Here is a 22,305-nt window from a genome sequence, read left to right as displayed (position 1 = left end):
GAATCAATGGCTCTGTCTACCTACCCTATTTTCTCTCCACACCCCCCTTCAGGCATTATGATATCTAATCGGGAAGAAACATGGATCAATATTTTATTAACACTCATACATTTAACTAAGGCATATGTTATTCCAAAACTGCAAAATAAAGGAAGGAATTCTTTGTAATGGAAAGAGTAGTGGTTTCTGAGGAGATGGTGTTCATTTTGGTCCTTGCTGTGCCACTCACTGATAATGTGACCTTAGGTAACCTCACATTCCCTTTAGTACCAAAATTCTATGAAATGCAAATGAGTCTATAAAAAGGAAATACATCAGATGAGAATTCACTTCCTTTCCTTTGTAACTGAGATATTTACCATCTCACATAATATTTTAATATAGACTGCAAGCTGAAAGATCTTCATTTTGATATTAACATGGCATTTGGGACATAGTAAGTAATCAATAAATATTTAATGAACAAATAAAGAGTGGGTTCTCGTGAACAGGAGGCCAAGAAGAATCACATTTTCATCAGATAAGAACTTAACTAAGTCAAAGGGAGTTAATTGAGCACATACTACATGGCAGACATATTTGTCAGGCATTATACCTTTTTGTCTTCCATAAAGGACAAGATAAAAAAAAGACATGACCTCTGTCTTCCATTAACTTATGACCCTTTTGGGGGAGATGGCACATGTACAAATAGCTACATTATTCTAAAACAACTACAGTGCAATCGGAAAAGTGCTGAGCTTATGAGCAGAACTGGGTCTCATCCTCATTCTTTCACTAACTGTATGAATGTGAGAAGTCATTTGTACATCATCCATGAGTTCCCTCACCTGTAAAATAACTTTACACTGTATAGTCCCTAAGGTCCCTTCCAGCTACAAGTCTGAAAATGACTCTTGGAAATTAGTTTAAATATTTAGTCTTTAAGACTTTTAACTATATTGGAGGTGATCTCTTCAATACATTTATTTTTCTATGTAAAATTAATAAGTAAAATCACCAATTTGTTTTTTATTGGCTTCCATCCACAATTGCTTCAATCTTTGAACTCTCCTACTAGTAAACTTCCTAATTTCCTTTCTCTTTATTTTTGTAAAGACAGTAGTAGGAACACTTGCTTTTTAAACTAACCTCAAATACCCTGTTAGGAAGTTAGATGAAAGATACAATTCAATTCCATTCAACAAACAATGAATATCAATTATGTGCAAAGCCCTAAAAATGATTCCAAGATAAAGAAAGGTCACGGCCCTTAGGAACCTACAACCAAGTAGAGAAAAAGAAACATTTCCATTACATCAAGAGTATTCATTTCATAGAAAAGAAAAAAATTCAGGAAGAAAACAATATGGAAGATACAAAAGAACTAGAAATGATGTAGAGGAGTGTTGGAAATAGAAATTCCTCAGCCTAAAAAAAACAGCAACCCCAAAACTATGAGCTATACTAGCGAGTAAAGGCATCAATAGGAAGATCTTGCATTCAAACCCATTACACAAAGGCAAGACTGGCTGGCAGGGGCCAGACGCTCCAATGGAGATAACCTGTGAGCTGTCCCCAGGACTTTCTGGGGCCCCTGAAAAAACATCTGACTAAAAAGCCAGGCAACTGGAGAGAGAAAGACTCGGGAAGCACTTCACCAACAAGAAACAAAATAATAGAAGGGGAGGACAAGTAAGAGAAATCCTTCCGTAAAGGATAATGTTCTTCCCTCTCATAATCTCGATATAGAATGGTCACAGGCAGAAATAGTCGGAAAAATGAAAATGCAAAGCTCTGCCAAAGGTTTGATATGAGGATAACCTCTATTATAGTGTGGACTATTCCATTTTATGCAGATTTCTCCTGAAGATCAAGGACTAAGCTAAAGGACACTGCCTGCATGCAAGTGCCCTGAGTTCAGGAATAAGAACAGGAAGGGAATGGATCTGGGTTAGCTCAGCAACAAGCATAGGGAATCCTCCAGAACACTGGAGACAGGGGCCTCCTGCTTACTCTTTTAGATATAATATGATAATTTTTCTATGTGCCGCCAAGGGCATTCTGGCTGAATCATAAATGTAGAAACATCTAGACTAGTTGCACTATTTTCCACACTTATGAGCCATTTGGGGGTATAGTTGTAAACTAAGGTCAAATTACACATCTTGGAAAACCCAATGCTAATATTCTGCTCATTTCCCACATTGTCAAAACACCCCGCAAAATATGTGAAATGAGGAAGAAAAGTGAAAAATAAGATGGCAGGGGGAACACTATTAGACATTGCATCCCAAGAAAGACTACCACGCCAAAATGGGCTGTCATCAGAATTTTCCTCTGGACCCATTATCTTTCCAGCATATTTCACAACTATAAAGGTATCTACTACTGTTTACTGATGCAAATGTGTATATATATATAAATTATGAGTGTCCAGCTAAATCCTCAGCAAATTCCACCTCTTCAATCTAGAATCCCAGACTTACCTCCATAAATTCCATGATTTGAAACTCCTGCCCTAGCACTCAAGCCCTGAAAAACTTTGGATGAATTCGTAGGCTTTGCCTAAGACTAACCTGGGGGGAAGCTATTATAGCATATAATAATAGCATATAATAATAGCAGAGAGGTCCAAAAAGCAAACACAAACACACCAACAAGCAACTCTCCTATTGCTTAAGCAATGTGGGGTTTCCAGGCTGTTATTAATTCTTTTTGTTTGTTTGGTCTTGGTCAATACAGAGTCAAAAAAAAAAATTATGGCAATCTTTTGCATCTTTGACATTTAACCCCATTAAGGAACAATAAAATATTTGGCACTTTGGATGTTGGGGCTTTTTTTTTTTTTTCCTGGTGGTGGTGGTACTGGCTTCAAACCCGTTGCAAAATTTATTAATTTTGTAAAAAATCTTAGTCATGTTTGGTTGTTCTTTTAAATAAATATTGCAGCCCTTTAGTTATAGGGAAGGAGACACTTTCTGCTCTCACCAAGACATAGGTTTAGAAATAAGATCCTGTAGGAATCCTGATTAAGAGATTTCTCTCTAGCTTTAGAGACCTGTATGGGTGCATATCTCAACAGCAATTCACCTGAATTGCTCTAACTTTTGGTGAATAGGGATTTTCTCAAGAAAAAAGAAGACTACAATAGTGAACTGAATTAATTCATGACATCAAGGGAAATACACCTACAACGTCCATGAGTAATGAAAAGTTAACTACAGGAGAAGCCCACCTTTGTGTGCTATGAAATATTATGCATTCTAGGGGAGGAAAGGAAAAAGTTCATCTCTGAATAAAGTTAAGGTTACCTGCAATGATGTGGTGAAAAGCTTTTTTTTTAATCAACATAGGATAATATTATCTTATAATATGAAAGACAAAAGGCAAGGCACAAATTTTTATATTGTAACCTACTCCCAAAACTAATGATTTACATATGCATGGTTATATTTTCCTCAAACAAAAGAATGTAATAATTATTGCTCCCCTTGCTTATTCTTCTGTACCTCTCTGCCAGTATAAAAAAAATGGTACAGAAATAACACACCCTTAAGAGGTATAACTACATGAAAATGTCAGACTGTTAACACATTTTGCTGAGATGTGAGAAAATGGAATACAAGGGAGGATGCAAATTTTAAAAAATATATATTTCAAGATAGTGTTTCAAATTTTTCAAAAGAAATAATATCTACATAACAAAAATTATGAGTAAATCAGCCTTAGTAAATAACTACACAGTAGCAATGTTTCGTGAATAACTCAAGAATGAGACTCAGGAGAACGGGTTTTCATTGGTAGGGTTTGTTTTGGAAATGAAATGCTTTCCAGAACTTTTATTTATTATTTTGCTTATACATATATTTCATGCTGTTTTTATAGCTCTTTGCCAATCCCTTATTTCTTATGAGAATTTGATCTTTCAATTTTTCAGTTAGCTGGGATTACTATATATAAAAATATTATCTAACACTTATATCTGACACTTAGTGTCTGAGTCAGATCCTGTTCTAAATGATTTTCTTATATTAAGTCACTTAATCCTTAAAACTGTGAAGTAGGTACTATTACTATTCCCATTTTATAGATGAGAAGACTGAGGCATTGGGAGCTAAATAATTTGCGCAAGGATACACAGCTAGTAAATTTAAAAAAGACTAGAAGGAAATACAAGTGGTTTCTCAGGGGTATAGGGTTATAAAGGATTGTTAAGAGAAATGACATGACAAGATCTTGAACTACGTACGGTGGCAGCAGAGCTGGAACAGAGAGGTCAGGCTTACGAGAAAACACTGGCAGGGCTGTGGACTGGTTGATTTGTGGGGTTGAGAGAGAAGGAGAGGAGTCACAGAATACTCCAGCCTCTGGCTTGAGTGACTGACTGGGTGGACATGGTCACTAATGTAAGGAATACAGAAGATGAAGCAGCTTTGGGAGAGAAGATGGTGTGCTCAGTTTGGACAGGTTGAGTTTTATTGTTAAGTATTTGAATATGCAAATGTTAAACTCAAGAGAGAAGTCGGGTCTGGACTGGAGAGTCCTCACACACATCTGGTAGTTAAACCCAAAAGAGAGGTTGCCATAACCTAGGGAGAGAGTGGAAGCAGAAAAAAGCTGTGGGCCAAGGACAAAACTCAGGAGAACTCCAACTTTATGGGTTATGCAAGGGATACAACGTCTATTCAGATTTAACATTAAAATAAAAAAAATAGACCTGAAATGCAAAGTATATATTTGCTTTTCAAGCTAAGTTTCATTTAGGAGACACAAGGAAGCATGGAAGTAGGGCCAGGCAGACAGACAAGTTTGAGTGCAAATCTAGCACTTCGCCACTTGTAGCTCTGTGCCTGCTGTCAAATTACTGAGTGTCCAGAAAACCTGACTGATTCATACCCTACTCATACTGTTGTGGGTATTAAGTGGGTTCATCCACAAAAGCACTTATGTGGCCCAGTACCTAGCATGTAGCATGGACCCAATAAATATTCGATATTATCACTAACGAGTACACAAATTATTTTTCATTCCACTATTATGCTTTGCCAGTTGAGAAAATGATCAGGAAGTCTGTTGGTTAGCAGGAATAAACTACAGTGGAATTAAACAACTGTTTGAAAAAGCCATCAAAATAATTCACAGACACTCAAGAGCTGGTATTTTCCATGAATTTGTATGGTATCATACAAGTTCACAGAGTTGGTTAAAGAAATTAGAAATGGTGATTTGTGATCTACAAGACTTCATTAAAAGTTTTCTTTTGTTCTACTCCAAATATTCAACAACTAGCTCCAGTGCTTGGCACAGAGTAAGTCGTCAGTAAATTGCGAACTGGACATAACATAGTGATTTTAAAAAAAAAGAAGAAGGGGGATGAGTTCTTATATCTGCTATTAAACATTTCACTATTCTAAGAATTATCACTCATGCAAGGAAAAAGGTGAAGTAGACATCCTACATATTGTCATTTGAGGCCTCTGGAGCGTTTGGCGAGGGAACTCCTCTCCATCCTGTCGGCCACATATTTGAAATTCCCAGCCTTAGAAGTCCTCCTTTGGAACAAGTTTTAGAGAATTCAAAAGGGCCCATTAAAATGCAAACCTGTCACCTGTACACGGGAACCAACTTGGCTTCTGGCAGACACTGATACGTGTATCATGACCACTGTGTGAGTAGCTGCCTCCTGGAGGCTTAGACCTGGGGTGCAGGAAGAGCCGCTTCTGAGCTGACCTGGTGGGGTCAGCCTTAGCCAGAGGCCAGGGCACCGCGGACCACCAGCCACGCTGCATCCAGGAGGCAGTCCCGGCTGCAGGGGCAGCCCAGACAAAGGCAGCCCAGGGAGGTCCCGTGGGGGGCTGGGATGCCATCACATGCCTAGGCTCCGCGTTTCTCACGCCCTGTCACCTCGGTCCTTCCTAGAACCGGCTGACTCACGTCCGAATGATCGCTGCGTGACGTGCGGTGCATAGCAGAGTTCATTCACCCTTATCTCGTTTTGTTTCATCAGTGCGACCTCGGATTCCCCAGCACCTGAACGCTGGGGTTAACAGCTTAAGTGTCTTTTTTGTTCTTTTCGGTTCAGCTAGTTTACATTCCAAGCACTCTTTAAGCTGTGGGCTAATATGTATTATACAATTTCCGGTCTGCTTTTTTAAAGGCACTTCAACTTATAAACACCACGCTAGGGGCCCCGTCCGGGAAAACAACACCGAGTGATACGCACAGTGGGTTCCCACTCAGGTTCCGGCCTCGGCCGAGCTCCGGCTGTAGCTCCGCCTCGCCCCCGCCTCCCCGCTCTTCCTGCTGTTCAGGGTCGGCTCCCGCCTGCCAGGCCAGCGCGCACCCGGCGGGAGGGTGGGGCGCCGAGCCCAGGCCGTCACGTCCCGAGCGTCGGGAGGCGGAGTCTAGGGTGTGACGTCACGAGGCCCCGCCCCCGCCACTCTGATATTATCCGCGCCGCCCGCCATTTTGTCTCCAGTGTCTGGTTTGCAGTCGGTAGTGTAGGAGGAAGCGTCTTGGTCCATAGGCGAGCGGCAGGGACCAGGGTCTATTGTCTGTGTTTGACTCCGTAGTTAGGTCCGAGGCCTTCCAGAGCTTTCCCGGGGCAGTCGGCAGAGGTCGCCGCGACCGCCCCCGCCCCTCCCAGCCGTCCCTGGGACCGGGAGGGACCGAGCCCGTGTCACGCCCCTCAGCACTCGCCGCTCCCTTCTCTGTCGTTGCGTCCGCATCGCGCCCCCGGAATCAGACGGTGCCCCATAGATGGCCAGCTTTCCTCCGAGGGTCAACGAGAAAGAGATCGGTGAGGAATGGGACGGTGGGTGAGGGGTGCTGGGGCGCGCAGGGGCTCCGGAGAGGCTGGGAATCCCCGCGGGAGGCTCAAGAGGAAACGTGTCCGAGTCCGAGGGGAGTCGGGTGAGCCCGGGCCAAACCCTGGAGCGAACAGGAAGGAAGCGGCCCCGCGGGTCGGTGTCGCCGAGGGGTGAATGGGATCATCCCTGGTGCAGCGCCTCCCGTGCGCCTGGCTCCGGGGGCGGCAGTGCGCAGATCGTAGGGTCGAGGGGAACCTGAGCGCCCAGTAGCGAGGGCCCCAGTGACTTTGTGGCCCGGGGCAGACACTCAGCCCTTGAGGACCGAGTTGCCTCCTCGGAGGTCCACGCGGGGCCATTATCTTGGGATTCTTCTTGGCTCGGCGGCTGGGACGCCGAGTGGACCGGGGCGTGGGCAAGTCTCAGGGACTCTTTAAGTTTACGATACAAGAAGTAAACTTGTGTGTTCTGAGCTGCAAGGAAAGGAGGGGTCCTCGTGTACACCCGCCACTCTTTAAGAAGAAAGGCTCCCAAAGAGGTGCCATCGGCCTGGAAAAGGCAATATTTTAAAAAATGCTACGGTGTTCCGAAAGGCCGTGGTTCGGGGGAGGAGACTCAGAATTATCTTTCATACACAGAGGCGCAGGGAGGAAGCGGAGTGGTTGGGTGGAGTTGACAGAAGAGAAGCTGTAGTAAAGAAGAGCAGACTCTGAAAGGGCTAGAAACTGGTTCAGTGACTAGCTCTGCCATGCTGCACGCAGGGCAATAATAGATTTTGAAGGTTGTGTGCCAAGGCCCACCTACTCAGTGACTCAGTTTAAAAAGCACCTCCTATTATTTAAATCCTCTCTTTAAGGTAAAATAACTGGAACAGCTTTTGGAGTTGGGAGTGCTGTGCATTGATAGATAGATGTACTTAGTAAACGTTGACCTTAGCAAGTCATCGTACTATACAATGTAAATATATATACAGTATATTTTTAAAAAATAAAATAGATTTGCCATCCCCCCAAAAAAGAAACCCCAACACTGAACTTACTGTGTTAGTTAAATGAAAATTGGAGGTGGCTGCAGAGTAGAGAGCCTTTGCATTCCCCTGTTCTTCAACTAAACGTGTGCCTTTACTGAATACATGGAGGAGGTATTGATAGAGAAAGGGAGAAGCTGAAGTAGCCTAAACCCGTCTATCCTGTATCGTGGGTGCATTTTATCTAGAGACAGCTATCTTAGAATTCTGGAGTTTATGTCTCTTGGGGATAAGGTTGAATGGCAGGTTAGGAAGGGACTTGAACCCTGGTTTTAAGAACTATTTTAAACATACAGAGAAAACAAAATTCATGTCCAGTTTTTCTTTGAACTCTAAGACTAGTAAGTACATCCTAAAGTGGAGCATAGAACTCAAAGGCTCTTATTCTCAGTCCAGTGGGGGTTTCCTTTAACCCCTACTACACAGTATCACAGATGAGTGATCTGCCTTTCATTTATGTCTTTACTTCATCTTGTTGAACCATTTTTGAAAACTTCAGTCCTCTCTTCAAGATGGAGCTTCTTAGCATACCTGCAATAAGGTACAACCAGCCACTAAGCGGCCTTTTTAATTTAATTTTTTTTCCACATATTTAGGTCTCAGTGTTATTTCATAGACATGGTAGTTACTAGCCAAGTGCCTTGGCCTTTTCTAACCTTTTTTTTCAAGTATCATTCGGATACAAGGTTAAACAGTAATAACATCTGTGTAGTTTTGTATCCATCGCTAAGGACTTACTTTTTCCCTTCTTTCTTAGGTGTTATAGCTGTTTGATTTCTCCAGTACATACTGAAAGAGAAGAGATAAGATTTCATAAGTAATTAAAGAAATTTAAGGGAGGGAGTTACTGCCTTGAGCTACTGCCCTCTTTCACAAGACACTGTCGCAGATCCTCCCTTTCTGGTTATGAAATTGCAGGGAGGAATGTGAAGAAGGAGCTAAATCTGGTTTGCTTGGTTCAGCAGTGACTCAGATGATGTGTTTCTACTGTACAGACGTTAATAATGGAGTGTTGTATCTACGGCCGAGTTTCTGTGGCAGGCAGCCTTTCACTTATACAAGGTCTTGAAATCTTAACATTTCTTAAAATACTAACATTAAACAGTTGCAGGTAATGTGGCAAAGATTTAACTTGCAAAAAAAATATTTTTTCAAAGCACGTCATTATAAACCTTGTGCTAGTTTATAATATTGTACCAGTAAGTATTTAAATGAGTGCTTAAATCCATTTGATTAAAATGAGATCATTTGATATTCCTGTTAACAAGCAAAGAAGCACAAGGTAGTTATTAATACAATACTTGTAACAGTATTTATTTGGAGTTTTTTTTAATAGTGGCCCCATTTCTCAAATTTATATTTGAGAATAAATTAGCGTATAATTTTGTGGTCTTTATTATTTAAATCAGCCTGCATTTTTCAGTTGAATTTTAAAAGTTGCTTCCCTTATTTGAGAGCTTTGATTTTTTTTTCCCTCCTAAAATTCGTGGATTTAAAAGATAGATGTAGTTAAACAGGGACCCAAGTTTAAAAAAAAAAAAAGATTGAAGCAGGGGTTGCAAGTTCAGGGGCCAGACACCTAGTCCCCTAGTGAAATGACCATATAAGACTGTGGGCTTAGAGTGTAAGGAAACACAGAGCAGCAAGCCTTTTCAAAAATGATTTGTATATTTAAAAACTCATTATGCAGGCATATGAGGGTCACTGGTTTGTAAACTTAGTATGAAGAAAGTCATGTTACTACCAGTATTAATACCAGTGTCACCGTATGCTGCATTAATATAAGTGAGGTGGAGCTAGGTGGGGGGTTCTGCTGTTTTGATTAAGCTGCACCTGAAGTATTGTGTTTAGTTCTGGGTGCCACTTTTTTGAGGGCCATTACTGACTGGAGTTTATCCGGAAAAGTATGATGACGGTAAGATGGGGGATGGACTGGAAACCATGTAATCTAAGGAATGATTGAAAGGACTAGAGATTTCAGCTTGTGAAAACATTTAGTTGATGATGTCATGGCCATCTTCAATATGCTCGTATGAATGTCATGTGAGAGCAGGATTACGCTTATTCTCTTAGGTCAGAATCAGGACTACGTGGGTGGAGTGACAAGGAGATTTTGAGTTATCAAAAGGAAAATTTCTGATAATCTCAGTTACACCAAATTAGAATGAGCCTTATTAGATATTCATATTTATGAATATCATAAAAAAATAGGTCTCAGCTCTGTTAACTTTTTAAACCATAGCTTATTTATTAATGTATCAAAGAATTGGGTAATGAGGGCGGCCGGATGGCTCAGTTGGTTGGAGCACGAGCTCTGAACAACAAGGTTGCCAGTTCAATTCCCGCATGGGATGGTGGGCTGCGCCCCCTGCAACTAAAGATTGAGAACAGCGACTGGACTTGGAGCGGAGCTGATGGGCCCTGGAGAAGCACACTCCCCTAATATTCCCCAATAAAACAAAAAGAATTGGGCAATGAAATATTTAAGAATGGGAGCTTATACACGTGCTTTCATATTTGTTCAATAACTATTTACTGAGCATCTGTTATATGCCAGGTGCAATACTAGCTGTTGATGGAGCACACATCGAGTCTGGAAGTGTCACTGAACGAGTACATTTTGAGGGTTTGTGTATATACATCTGCCCTAGCAATGGGAGTATAAGTGGTTCTTATCTGAACTGCAATACATAGACTATCGAAGTTTAGGTGTTAGAAAGTTTAAGCCAAAAACATGAAAATACGCTAGCAATAATCAGATAACTGACCACAAAATAGATGAGGGAAGCTAAACTTGACAATAGTTTATAACTAAAAGGGAAAAACAGCAAAATTTTAAAATCAAGACCAACCCAAGACAGCATTGGTGATCCACTTATAAAGAAGATCCTTTCCCAGAATGGAGGAAATTTCAGTTGAGTTTGCATGCATACATGTACAGCAGGAACTTGTTCACGCTTGTTAAACAGAGAAAAAATTCTCTGTACACTCTGTTAATATACCAGCTTTTATTATGAGTGCTAAATTTAAGTACTCTTGGTGAAACTTGTATGGAATTGTCTATTTTAATTTCTTCTTTAGAAATTACTCAATAGAGTTGAGTGAGTCCCAAAGTAATAAGGAAGCAGTCGCAGATTCATTGCTGTTTATATATTATATCCTGTATTTTTATTTTTCCTTTTAGTGAGATCACGTACTATAGGTGAACTTTTAGCGCCAGCAGCTCCTTTTGACAAGAAATGTGGTCGTGAAAATTGGACTGTTGCTTTTGCTCCAGATGGTTCGTACTTTGCTTGGTCCCAAGGACATCGTACAGTAAAGCTTGTTCCGTGGTCCCAGTGCCTTAAGAACTTGTAAGACTCTTCTTTTTTTGTATTTTGTATCTGTAGAATTTCCTGTTTTGTCTGTGTGGAATAAATGTCAAAAGATTTTGATATTTAAGTTTTTCCTTTCTAGATTGTTATAAATGGGTTTTATCAAAAGCTGAATATATTATTGGAAAATTTGTGGGAAGAGTTGTCTGGCCTTATACATTATAGAACACTTTCTCAGATACTTTTGTAAGTGTTTCTGTGTATTAAAAGGCAGATTAATTGTGCCTTGGTGTATTGTATGTATTGTGTTGTGTCAGGTCAGGTGACCTGTGTTATGTCACACTTTTTGGACTTTACAACATTTTATTAGATAACAGTGGTGCATAGATCATGTAATTAATTTTTATGTACTTACTTGGGTTCAATTGAGTTTGAATATTTGTTGAAAGTTTTTCTAAAATGCATCATGCTAAATTTAATCTTTCCCTGCTTTTTGTATCTGTTTTATCTTTGTGGGTATATTTATTAATGTCCTTATTACACATTACTTGAGGTCTAGAAAGTATGGGATTTTTATGGGATTGATTGGATGGGATTGATTTTTATGGGAATTTTTGAAGATAATTTTCTGGTGTCAGCTTCACAATATCTTAAGTTCTTGAGTTTTGTTTTTTGCTTGTTTTTGTTTATACTTCAGGTTAATTAAAGGAGTCCTAATTGAAATAGTGGTTTTGAGGAATATTTTGAAACAAATTATAAATTATTTTATTGTTGCACTTACTCTCTTTTTCAGCCACTGAGAATATCTTTTGATCTGAATTTATTTGGTCATGTCCTCATAGCTAATAGCAACTTTTCCCCTTCCCATTTATAAGACTTTATTGTTATTTAGTATCACTTTAATATTGATGTTGTTTTAACAAACATTTAACATTTCATATCCACAGGAATCTACAGTAATAATAACTAGATCTCAATCTGCTCCTTTCCCCCACCAGTCTCTTGCATGGCACCAAGAATATCACTAATTCAAGCAGTTTGAGATTGCCAAGACAAAATAGTGATGGTACTCAGAAAAATAAGCCTCGTGAACATATTATAGACTGTGGTGATATAGTCTGGAGTCTTGCATTTGGATCTTCAGTTCCAGAAAAACAGAGCCGCTGTGTAAATATAGAATGGCATCGATTCAAATTTGGACAGGATCAACTACTCCTTGCCACGGGGTTAAACAATGGGCGTATCAAAATATGGGATGCATATACAGGTATGGAGTCATAGTTTTAACAGCAGACTTGATTGTTTTATGATGTAGGGTACTGCTCGTAGTCAGTAGGATATATGATTGAAGGTTTTAACTTCACTGAAAAGCAAGAATGGGTGCTATGAATGTGTCTTTATAATTGGCCTGAAGAGCATCTTCAGCTATGGTTTTAATTTAGGGTAGTAGAGTTTACACTGCTTGATCACTCTTCAGAGACTATTACAGCAGGAAGCGCTTGTCTAAGGAATGTTTAATTATCACTTACAACTAGCAATTTAGTTTATGACTCAAATAGCAAGGTATTTTATTACGTAGTTTTCAGTTACTGGTAGCGGGTTTCAAGGCTAATTTGGTTTTCAACAATCATTATCTAACCTTTGGAAGGTTTTAGTGACATTTTATCTAAAGTTTAAATAGGATTAGAAGTTACATTTTGGGGGCATTTAAAAGTAAATGTGTTGTTCACTACCTAAAACCGTTTCTGGCTGATGGTATGTACTCAAAAAATTGAAGGATTTTTTTAAATGAGCGTTAAGACAGTATGTAAATTAGAACACAGCAAGTGATACTAACATTGAGTGGGAATAATGAGTCGTTAAATTTGATTGGATTCTTGGAAAGAATTTAAGATCCGCATATAGATTTTCACAGAAAACAGTACTCTTACAATATTAGATGAATAAAGTACATTTTTTTCACTAAGGTTAGGTTTGAAACTTTAGGTTGCAGGGTAACATGCATCTTTGGGGGAGTTTGGCAGTCCATTAGTCGTCCAAAGCCAAGGAAAAGAAAAGGAAAATTGTGATTTTATATTTTAAAATCATACTGCACAAAGATTTAAAACTGATAATATTGTAGGTTTTTTTAATACTAAATTAACTTGATGCAGGAGTTTGTGTACGTTTCAGGAATTCCCTTTTGATTTTTTCTAATAAATATAGGCTTGTTATCCTGGAAATAATTCATTTTAAAATAGTGTAAATAGTGAATCTTTAAAGGTAATAGTAGAAGCACTAATAAGTCATTTTACACTTGATAAGCTGAGGAGGTGCCCAAGTATTTCTATTCATTTTTTTTTTTATTTTTTTTTAGTGGTGAGGAACATTATAAAAAAGAAGCTGATAAAAATTATTAACATTGTGTTCTCTTCCCCTTCCATTGCATTTAGGAAAACTCCTCCTTAACTTGGTAGATCATACTGAAGTGGTCAGAGATTTAACTTTTGCTCCAGATGGAAGCTTGATCCTAGTGTCAGCTTCGAGAGACAAAACTCTGAGAGTGTGGGACCTGAAAGATGATGGTATGTCTTTTTTCCAGACTGAAAAAGATTAGTTTCTTGATATTGCTACTGAGAGGTATTGGGTTCACCTGGGGCATTTAACTTTAAAAGTAGTGTCTGATCAAAGTTTCCTTTTCTCTGTTTAGTCCTTTGGTCCCTTTGCTTGTATAGATCAAACAAAACCATAAATACGACCCAGAATAATAAGAGCTGCATGTTCTCTAACAGCCTCAAGCTGGAGGTCGACAGGCTTGCTTAGGGGTAAGGTAGCTTAAACTGAAAGTTGTAGGAAGCAGACCCCTCAGATTTGGAGAATTGTTCCAGCTGATGGGTAGTAACCGTTGCCTAATAAAATAATACGTTAGTATTTCCAAACCATGAGAGACCTCTGCATTTTATCAGTTCTCTGATTGCGCAGCTGTTGAGGGGTGAAGGGACCCCAACAGTTAAAACAGTTTGTTAATTAAATTTTTATATTCTTTTGCATATCAAATATGCTTGCTTTCTCAACGTATTTTCGGCTGTGTGCATATGTTTTAAGAACGTAAACTCAGGAAAATGTAAGCTCCAAGAGAGTAGGGACTTTGTCTTATTCACAGCTATATCCTCACTGCCTGGCATGTGGTAGGTATTTAGTAAGTACATACATGTAAAACTAAGAGTTAAAAGATACTTAGCCACAATTGTGTGCTTTGGATATAAAACACAGGGACTTTGGAGTGGAATATAGTTATCAAAAAGGAAGAAGGTTGAAAAAGCATTTTGAAGCTAATCAAGTCTGAACCTTTTGGTGTTCCAGTTCAGTTCCTTCATTTGTTGAATAAAGGGATTAGACTAAAAGAATTCTATCTTCTATAAGTGAACAGTCAGTAGAAGGGCCACATCGCAAATATTTTAGGTTTATGGACCATGTTATCTCTGCACAGCATAAACAAACAGCCGTGATTGGGTTCCAGTAAAACTGTAGTTACAAAAATGAGCAACTGGTGTATATTGCCAACCCCTGTTATAGGTAAATCACTGCTATACAAGTTTGTAATTCTGCCGTTTTTGATTGATCCTCATTTGAAGTGGATTGATTCTAGGGTTAACACAGGTATTTCTTTTTGTTCAGGAAACATGATGAAAGTATTGAGGGGCCATCAGAACTGGGTATACAGCTGTGCATTCTCTCCTGACTCTTCCATGCTGTGTTCAGTGGGAGCCAGTAAAGCAGTATGTGTCAAAGTTCTTGTACATTTATTGTGAATTGGATTATAATGTGTGCATAATCATTTGAAATCTAAGTAACCTATTAAGATTTGCTCGGTGTCATGAATATCTTAAATGTTTTATTTCGTGATGGGGAAGAATTTGCATGAGGGAAATATAGTTATTGATTGTGAAGTGAGAAATTGGATTGCTTTTAGTTAGAGATAATATTCATAAAATAAGGGATGTGTCAAATTTATTTTTTCTAAGATCTAGGAAGTTTATGTGCTATACAAGAGATCTAGTCCAAATGTTAAGACATTCCCTTGCTAATAATTTTCTTCTCTGTTGTTCTATTTTTTTTTTTTTTTTGGTCCAGTTTGCTGTTTAAAAAGTTTTGAGTCCCAGCTGGTCCTGGACATTTAACTGAAAAAAAGTAACTTAAAAACCTAATAAGAATAAAAATAGCACTCATGTATGTCCTAGCGTGAATTATAGAAAAAATTTGATATGGTCTGCCTTACGCCAACAGGCATAGCATACCTGTAGACAGATCAAGCATGAAGTGATTCTTAAGAGGGCTGTGCTTATTGATGAACTCTTTTAGTTGTCTACCAGCTCTGAGTTAGTATGGTTAAAGAGATCTTACTAGCTTCAGATATTTATGAAAGTGGTTGAAGTCCAAATACATGTGATGATCACAATACACTGTGAAATAATGGGGTGGGGGTGGGGGGTGGTTAAAATGCATTTTATTTAGCCAAGAAGTATGTTAAAATGATAGTTGCAAATGTTGGAAGTTTAGAAAAAAATATTCAGTTCTTTAAAAATCATAAGAAGAACAAAGCTAGATGTTGACATTGCTATTTTAGGCTGTGTGTTTTCCATATGCTTCTTGCTTTCCCTGTCACAGGTGGTGGCAGCAATATTGGTGTGATTGAGGTTATGCTGGCACCACTCGCACACAGGCGCACAATGGTGTTAGCTGGGCAGAAAGAGTGGCATCTCTGGCTACCGGGCTGGGGGCGACCTTTACCATAGGATGAAGTAACCTTGCATTCGGCTGCAAGGTGTACTGTACGTACACAGGTGCTGGTCGATGTCCACTTTCTGCTTTTCTTTCTTTCTTTTTTTCTTTTTTTAAAATAATTTCCCCCACAGTGGAACCCACTGACTCCTCCAAGTAAATTGATCTTCCAATCTGATGGAATTGGGAGTCTGACAAGTGAAACCAATTTAATGTAATATAATTGACTTTCAGATGGTTTCTCTGTACTATTTTTTGGAATTCTTTGAGATGCTAGAGATTCCTAAGTCTGATCCGATTTAAAATTTGTATTTATTTTTCTTTGGAAGTAATATATTGTATCTGTGCAGAAAAAAAATGTAGCCAAAAGGATTGCTTTCTCCCAAGAGGAGGAGAGGTTGTCTTACTAGGATTGTTACAAACTTCCAAGCTCACATTTAATATAACAGACTGCAGTAAACATTAGAATCTTACTTAAAGCTATTCTGCACAGTCTAATTACTGATTTTAGAATCTAAAACTATATGTGAACTTGTACTACAGTAATTTAAATGTTTTATATTTAAAATAAGTAATGATTGTGGTCAGTTTGGGAAAAATAAGACTAGCAAATCTTGATTCACAGAAATGTTGTTGTTAATTGTATTATTTTCGTAAATTAGCATTTTCATTTCGTAATGTGGTTTAACATCCTTGTTGTTTGCCAAAGAAATTTCATTTGGCTGTGAAAATTCTCTTTGCTTGCAGTATCTGTTTCTCTTCCTAGGCTCACGTTGGTGACCCAAGCCTTTTGTAAACAAGTGATTATCTCAAAGGGAGATGCCAATGGAGTAACAATTTGTTAACCTTACATTATCTGTCTGTATATTTTTTAAAAATTTGGTAGTTTCTGGAAAAAAAAAATAGGGGGTTTGTAGTACTTAACCCTATTTATATCTGTATATTTTAGTTAATTAGTTTTTGGAATAAATGGATTTCAGTGTAACTTGTGGTTAAATTGCACTGCCTTTTTAATGTTTAGGCTTATTTTTTAATTAACATTTAACAGAAACATTTGAAATAGAATTTGCATGTCTACTTTAATTAACTTAAAGACTGATTTTAATCTGACTATGACACTGAGCATATTCTTTTAATTATTTGTAATTTATAATGTTTAATTTAATATAATCTGAATTAAATTTAGCAGTTTTAGTTTAAGATGTGCCATTTTGTCCTGTGTGTATCTGAAAGAAACTATAACATTTGCCTTTTTATTGCAGGTTTTCCTTTGGAATATGGATAAATATACCATGATACGGAAACTAGAAGGACATCACCATGATGTTGTAGCTTGTGACTTTTCTCCTGATGGAGCATTACTGGCTACTGCATCTTATGATACTCGAGTATATATCTGGGATCCACATACTGGAGACATTCTGATGGAATTTGGGTGAGCATGAATTATTTTAGTCTGTAATTCATCTCTCGCTATTTGTATAGCTTTTAAAAAATTACATGAATGATTAGGGAGAAACGTAACATGTAAAACGTAAAATTGCAGTCTATTGTAATTTAAAATTTCAGTATAATTTAAGCCCTTGAATAATGTAAAGCTTTAGGTATAAATTCTAAAAATAAATTGGGCTCTCTTGATACAGATCTTGCTATTTAACAGTACATGACTGTAGAAGTGGTAATTACATTTAGAGTTTCACGTTGGGAAAAATAGTTAAAAGTAGAGTTGGACTTAATTTTAGTGTCTTAACCCACGTAAAAAAGAGATTAGTAATACGTTTCAGGTCCCTTTGATACAATTTGGATATATCGGCTCTTAAGTCTTGTTAGTTGTGTTTATTAAGGCCACTTTAAACATTACTCAAAGACAGATGTACTTTGTACCTGGATGGTTCTGTTTCTTGAGCTCTCATTTCCACTGAAAACATGTATTTTGACCTCAGGCACCTTTTTCCCCCGCCTACTCCAATATTTGCTGGAGGAGCAAATGACCGATGGGTACGATCTGTATCTTTTAGTCATGATGGACTGCATATTGCAAGCCTTGCCGATGATAAGTAAGTATGTGAATTACAATTTGACCTATTATTGTCTTTTAAAGATTTCCTTTCACCTACTTAATGAAAACATTCTTAAGACTAAAAAAAAAAAAAAAAAAAAAAAAAAACAAAACTTTCTGCAGTTTTCTGTCTCCCTAGACAAGACGTTGGTGTGTCTTAAAGACTATTGAATTGAACAGTATCCATGTAAACTAAAGATAATGTATGCCATTCCCTGTGTTCTTTGTTAACTAGTTTAGGCAAACTGGGTAGATTTTTCATTAGCTTTTAGCCTAGCTCAAATTGTTTTCAGTAATATCTTAACAAAAGTTGAAGCAAAAGGACATTTGCAAAATGGAATAAATAGTAAAAAATAATTTGTACCTTCTGCATTTGAGACTACAAGATGAAATGCCACGAGTGAGATGTGTTGGTTATTGGTAAGAAGCAGAAACAAGATGTAGCCATTCCATTTTCTCATGCTTTTATCACACATTGTGAATCATATAGCGTTAAGAAATTTGGTCACAGTAATTCAGAAAGCAACTCGTTATCATCTTTCTAGAATGTTAGCAAATGTACAGGGAGAATTCTTTTTTATTTGCCAGAAATCATTGTTTTTCCTTTTACTCAGATCAATTCTGAATGTCAGTTCTTTGCTATTCCTACACACACTTAGATGAAAAGGCTTCATAAATGTCTTGGAAAGAGAGCAAAACAGATCAGAAGTGATTGGGTTTTAAGTGTAAAAAAGTAAGGAGAAAGCTTTGGTTGTGAATATATATCTGAACTAGGAAGGGTGAGACAGACGTGCATTATAGTCTCTTAAGTGTTAGTTGATCCAAGTTACCAATTGGTACAGACTATAAAGTACGTACTTTATACAGTAATTGCTTGCTGCAGTGATTCGTATGTGTATGTGTTTTGTGCCTCAGAGCACAGTGGCATTTCTTTCTCAATTTTAAAAGTTGTTTCTACCGTAAATGTCCCACTAGATACTTACTGGACAATTTATTTCCTTTCCAGGATGGTGAGATTCTGGAGAATTGATGAGGATTATCCAGTGCAAGTTGCATCTTTGAGCAATGGTCTTTGCTGTGCCTTTTCTACTGATGGCAGTGTTTTAGCTGCTGGGTAAATAGATTTTTCTTGGGTTTTTTAAGTGACAATTTAAGGTGGCTTTTAGTCAAAGCAGCCAGTATTTATTGTTAGTAAATCTTCCACAAGCACTTTTTATAATACTATTACTTTGTCATAGAGATCATTGGTTAAGAAAATTAGGTTTTAATGTACAGTTTATGACTCTAATACACAACGTTGGATGTTAGTTTGAGCTGTTACATGTTGAAATACATGTACTTGGGTAACTGACCTTGTGAATTTCTTGGTTTCTGAATAGGACCCATGATGGAAGTGTGTATTTTTGGGCCACTCCAAGGCAGATCCCTAGCCTTCAACATTTATGTCGCATGTCAATCCGGAGAGTGATGCCCACCCAAGAAGTCCAGGAGCTGCCGATTCCTTCTAAAGTACTGGAGTTTCTCTCCTATCGTATTTAGAGGACTCTGCCTTCCCTAGTGGTAGGGACTGACAGAGCACACTTCACACAAACCTCAAGCTTTACTGACTTCAAGAATCTGTTTTTCAAGGTTTAGAAAATTTATTTAATTTGATACATTCTTGTACTGCATTTTGATCAGTTGAGCTTTTACAATATTATTTATAGAGTATAGGAGAAATATTCCTGAACATATCAAATGTAAATTTTTTTTTTAAAAACCTAACTGTGAAAACATACATACATGTACATATTTAGGTATAAGCTATGTGTTGAATAGACCCTTCTGCTTTTCTAAGTTTTAGTTCCAACATGTTTTCTAAGTTTCAGTTCCAACATGTATATATTGCTTCAATAGAGCCACAATATGTATCTTTGCTGTAAAGTGGAAAGAATTTTTTTTTATTCTGGGACACTGAGTTTAGATGGTAAATATTGACTTAAAACTGAATTGCCTCATACAAAATGTGCGTTTTGGGGGGCGGGGGGAGCATCAGACAACACAATTTTTATATAGGGAAAGGATTTTGTTTTCCTTAGGAATAACATCTGAGAGGTAGAGTCTGAATGTGACATTATTAAATTAAAAACAGAGCCAGGGTATAACTAGAAAAAGGTTGTCTTTTTGTTTTTCCCTAGAACTACTGCTCCAGGCCTTAATTTTGGAAAGCAGCTTGCTACTTTAACCCCTGTGGTATAAAGTATTACAAATTTCAGTCAATTTGAAAATCCATCTACTGTATTATTACTAAATATTTTGTTGTTTGTATTAAGGGATAATTATTTTAAGACCATGGTATTTTGCCTTTTTTTTTTTACACATGTATCCTGTTTCTGCAGGGGATAATATTGGTGACTTGCCAAAGAGAAGCAATACAGTATACCTGCTTTTGCCTTCTGTTATTTATCTTACCTGCAGATATTAGAATGTATGCATTATGTAAAATGCTTGATTATATATTTTTGTTGAGTTTTTTTAATTAAAGACTTGTAAAAAAAAAAACACTGTCTTCTGCAGAGTTTCTTAAATATGTTGGAAATTTTAATGCTTTTTGGCTTTTTGTCTGTCTCCATTGTAAGATTGATGGAGCACCATAAGCAAATTAAAAGCAAGAAAGGTAATGAAGAGTGGTGGCCGGTTAGCTCAGCTGGTTAGCGCGTGGTGCTGATAACACCAAGGTTGCCGATTCGATCCCCTCATGGGCCACTGTGAGCTGTGCTCGCCTTAAAAAAAAGAGAGAAAAGGAAGATAATGAAGAAATAGCACAAGTCCAGGGGAATGCTTTAGAGTTAATACTTTGTGGATTCAACTTCTACATTGGTTTGTCCTGGGTGAACTGTTGCAATACTGCTGACTTTTAAAACTCCAGAACAAAGGAAAATAACTACTGAGCAAAGAAAAATACGACCTTTTAGGGGAACTAACAGATTTAGAGTAAAGCTATCTGGTTAAAGTAGCCATAAAAAAAAAAATCTAGTGATGTGGGCTCTTTAAGGAGGCCTAAGAAAAAGGGAAAACTTTTATTAGCTGTGTGTGCTCTGGAAGATTTGTTTCCACTAAGAAATTATTTGGAAGTTCTTACAAATTTGAAAGCCAGCGGAAAATTTGCCAAAGTTACTTCTTGAGAATCACCTATATTTTACAAAAAGAAGCACAGAAGCATCTTATCTTTAAACCTGTTGTGATTTTTCTGCATTTTATTTTGTAGTATACCTGCTTTATAATTTTAAAATAAGGTATGTTACTTACTCTTCACACCATTAAATTACTCTCCAACCAACTTATCCTACCAAGTAAAAATAACATTTTTGGATGATACATTCTCTGAGAAGGCCAGAATTGCTTGCTACTTCTTCCTGTGAAAACCATAGTTCCAAGACGAAAGGGAGATTGCAGAATGTGAGTCAAGTAGAAACACGCTTACATTTTCCATTAGTCTATTGGGAATAGGGTAATAACAGGATGCCAATACTTAGCCTGAGTGACCAAAGCAAGGGAAGGGGGGAAGGCATGGTTGGATTACTAACAGGTCAGATTCTAGCTCCATGATTTAAAAATGATGCCGCTTCTTTCTAGTCTTTCACAAGCATGTCATTTGGAAAACCAGCAGGTCATTTCTGTTCAGATTTGATTTCCTAGTTCAGTACCCCATAGGTCTGCATGCAAACATAGGAAAGTGCCTCTCACACTCAGCAGCCAAGCTATCTTTTCACAATTGCAAATGATTTAAAGTGATTTCAAACGACTAAGCCCTATAACTTGATCTTAGGTTGGCAAATCTTTATGATTCTTGAAATTCCCTGCCTGCTTGTGATCGAGGCAAAGTTGGATTCAACTGGTTTGCACTGCCCTCAGGACAGCGAGACCAAAAAAGGCTGGACTCCACCAGAGCATGCTTGTGGGTTGAGGCAGCGGTTCATGGATGCAGAGGACTTGGCTGTCGGCCAGCCAGCACAGGAATAAGAAACTACAAAGGATGAGAAGTAAAACACTGTCAGAAGCCAGAAACCATAGAGACAGTGACTCCAAACTCCAGATGAATCAGAGTGAAAGTTTGTGGGTTATAAACATTTTGTCCAAGTAATTCTGACCAGGTTCTGGCCTAAGAATTCATTTCAACTATAGAATGTATAGCTTTTAAACAAGATCTATCCAAGTTACATACGGATTTATTGTATGTCAGTTTCAAAATCACAGCTAAAGCATCAGTTGGAATACACTGGTTTTTTGTTTTTCAGTCCGCTCCCCTCAGAAGAAAGAGCTGTTGGTAGGAAACAATAAAATGCAACCTGGAGAGATGGTCATAACCTTGTCTAT

At 38.0% G+C, this 22,305-nt stretch overlaps 1 protein-coding gene across 4 annotated transcripts; it reads left to right on the top strand.

The window, feature by feature from the left end:
- Positions 1–6,443: 6,443 nt before the first annotated feature.
- Positions 6,444–20,077, top strand: WSB1 (WD repeat and SOCS box containing 1). Of its 4 annotated transcripts, none has more exons than XR_004421334.1 (9): positions 6,444–6,781; positions 11,000–11,168; positions 12,128–12,396; positions 13,562–13,693; positions 14,787–14,887; positions 15,777–17,325; positions 17,834–17,947; positions 18,956–19,063; positions 19,329–20,077. XR_004421334.1 is itself a non-coding variant. In XM_033090608.1 (9 exons), the coding sequence occupies exons 1-9, from the start codon at positions 6,742–6,744 to the stop codon at positions 19,486–19,488; spliced, it is 1,266 nt and encodes a 421-aa protein (XP_032946499.1). In that variant the 5' UTR covers positions 6,447–6,741; the 3' UTR covers positions 19,489–20,077. The 4 variants fall into 4 exon arrangements, 3 of the variants coding, with proteins under 3 accessions (XP_032946500.1, XP_032946499.1, XP_032946501.1); XM_033090608.1 differs by having other exon boundaries at positions 6,447–6,781; positions 17,153–17,325; XM_033090609.1 differs by lacking the exons at positions 17,834–17,947; positions 18,956–19,063; positions 19,329–20,077 and having other exon boundaries at positions 6,446–6,781; positions 15,777–17,171.
- The last annotated feature ends 2,228 nt before the right edge of the window (positions 20,078–22,305 follow it).

This window comes from Rhinolophus ferrumequinum, chromosome 21 (genome assembly GCF_004115265.2).
Source record: "Rhinolophus ferrumequinum isolate MPI-CBG mRhiFer1 chromosome 21, mRhiFer1_v1.p, whole genome shotgun sequence".
Lineage (NCBI taxonomy): Eukaryota > Metazoa > Chordata > Mammalia > Chiroptera > Rhinolophidae > Rhinolophus > Rhinolophus ferrumequinum.
This window is presented reverse-complemented; position numbering and strand designations above follow the sequence as displayed.

Coding starts and splice junctions, on each gene's coding strand:
- WSB1 (XM_033090608.1), top strand. CDS start 6,742: ATGGCCAGCTTTCCTCCGAGGGTCAACGAGAAAGAGATCG. Junction 17,326..17,833: donor GACATTCTGATGGAATTTGG/GTGAGCATGAAT, acceptor TTTTGACCTCAG/GCACCTTTTTCCCCCGCCTA. Junction 19,064..19,328: donor GGCAGTGTTTTAGCTGCTGG/GTAAATAGATTT, acceptor GTTTCTGAATAG/GACCCATGATGGAAGTGTGT.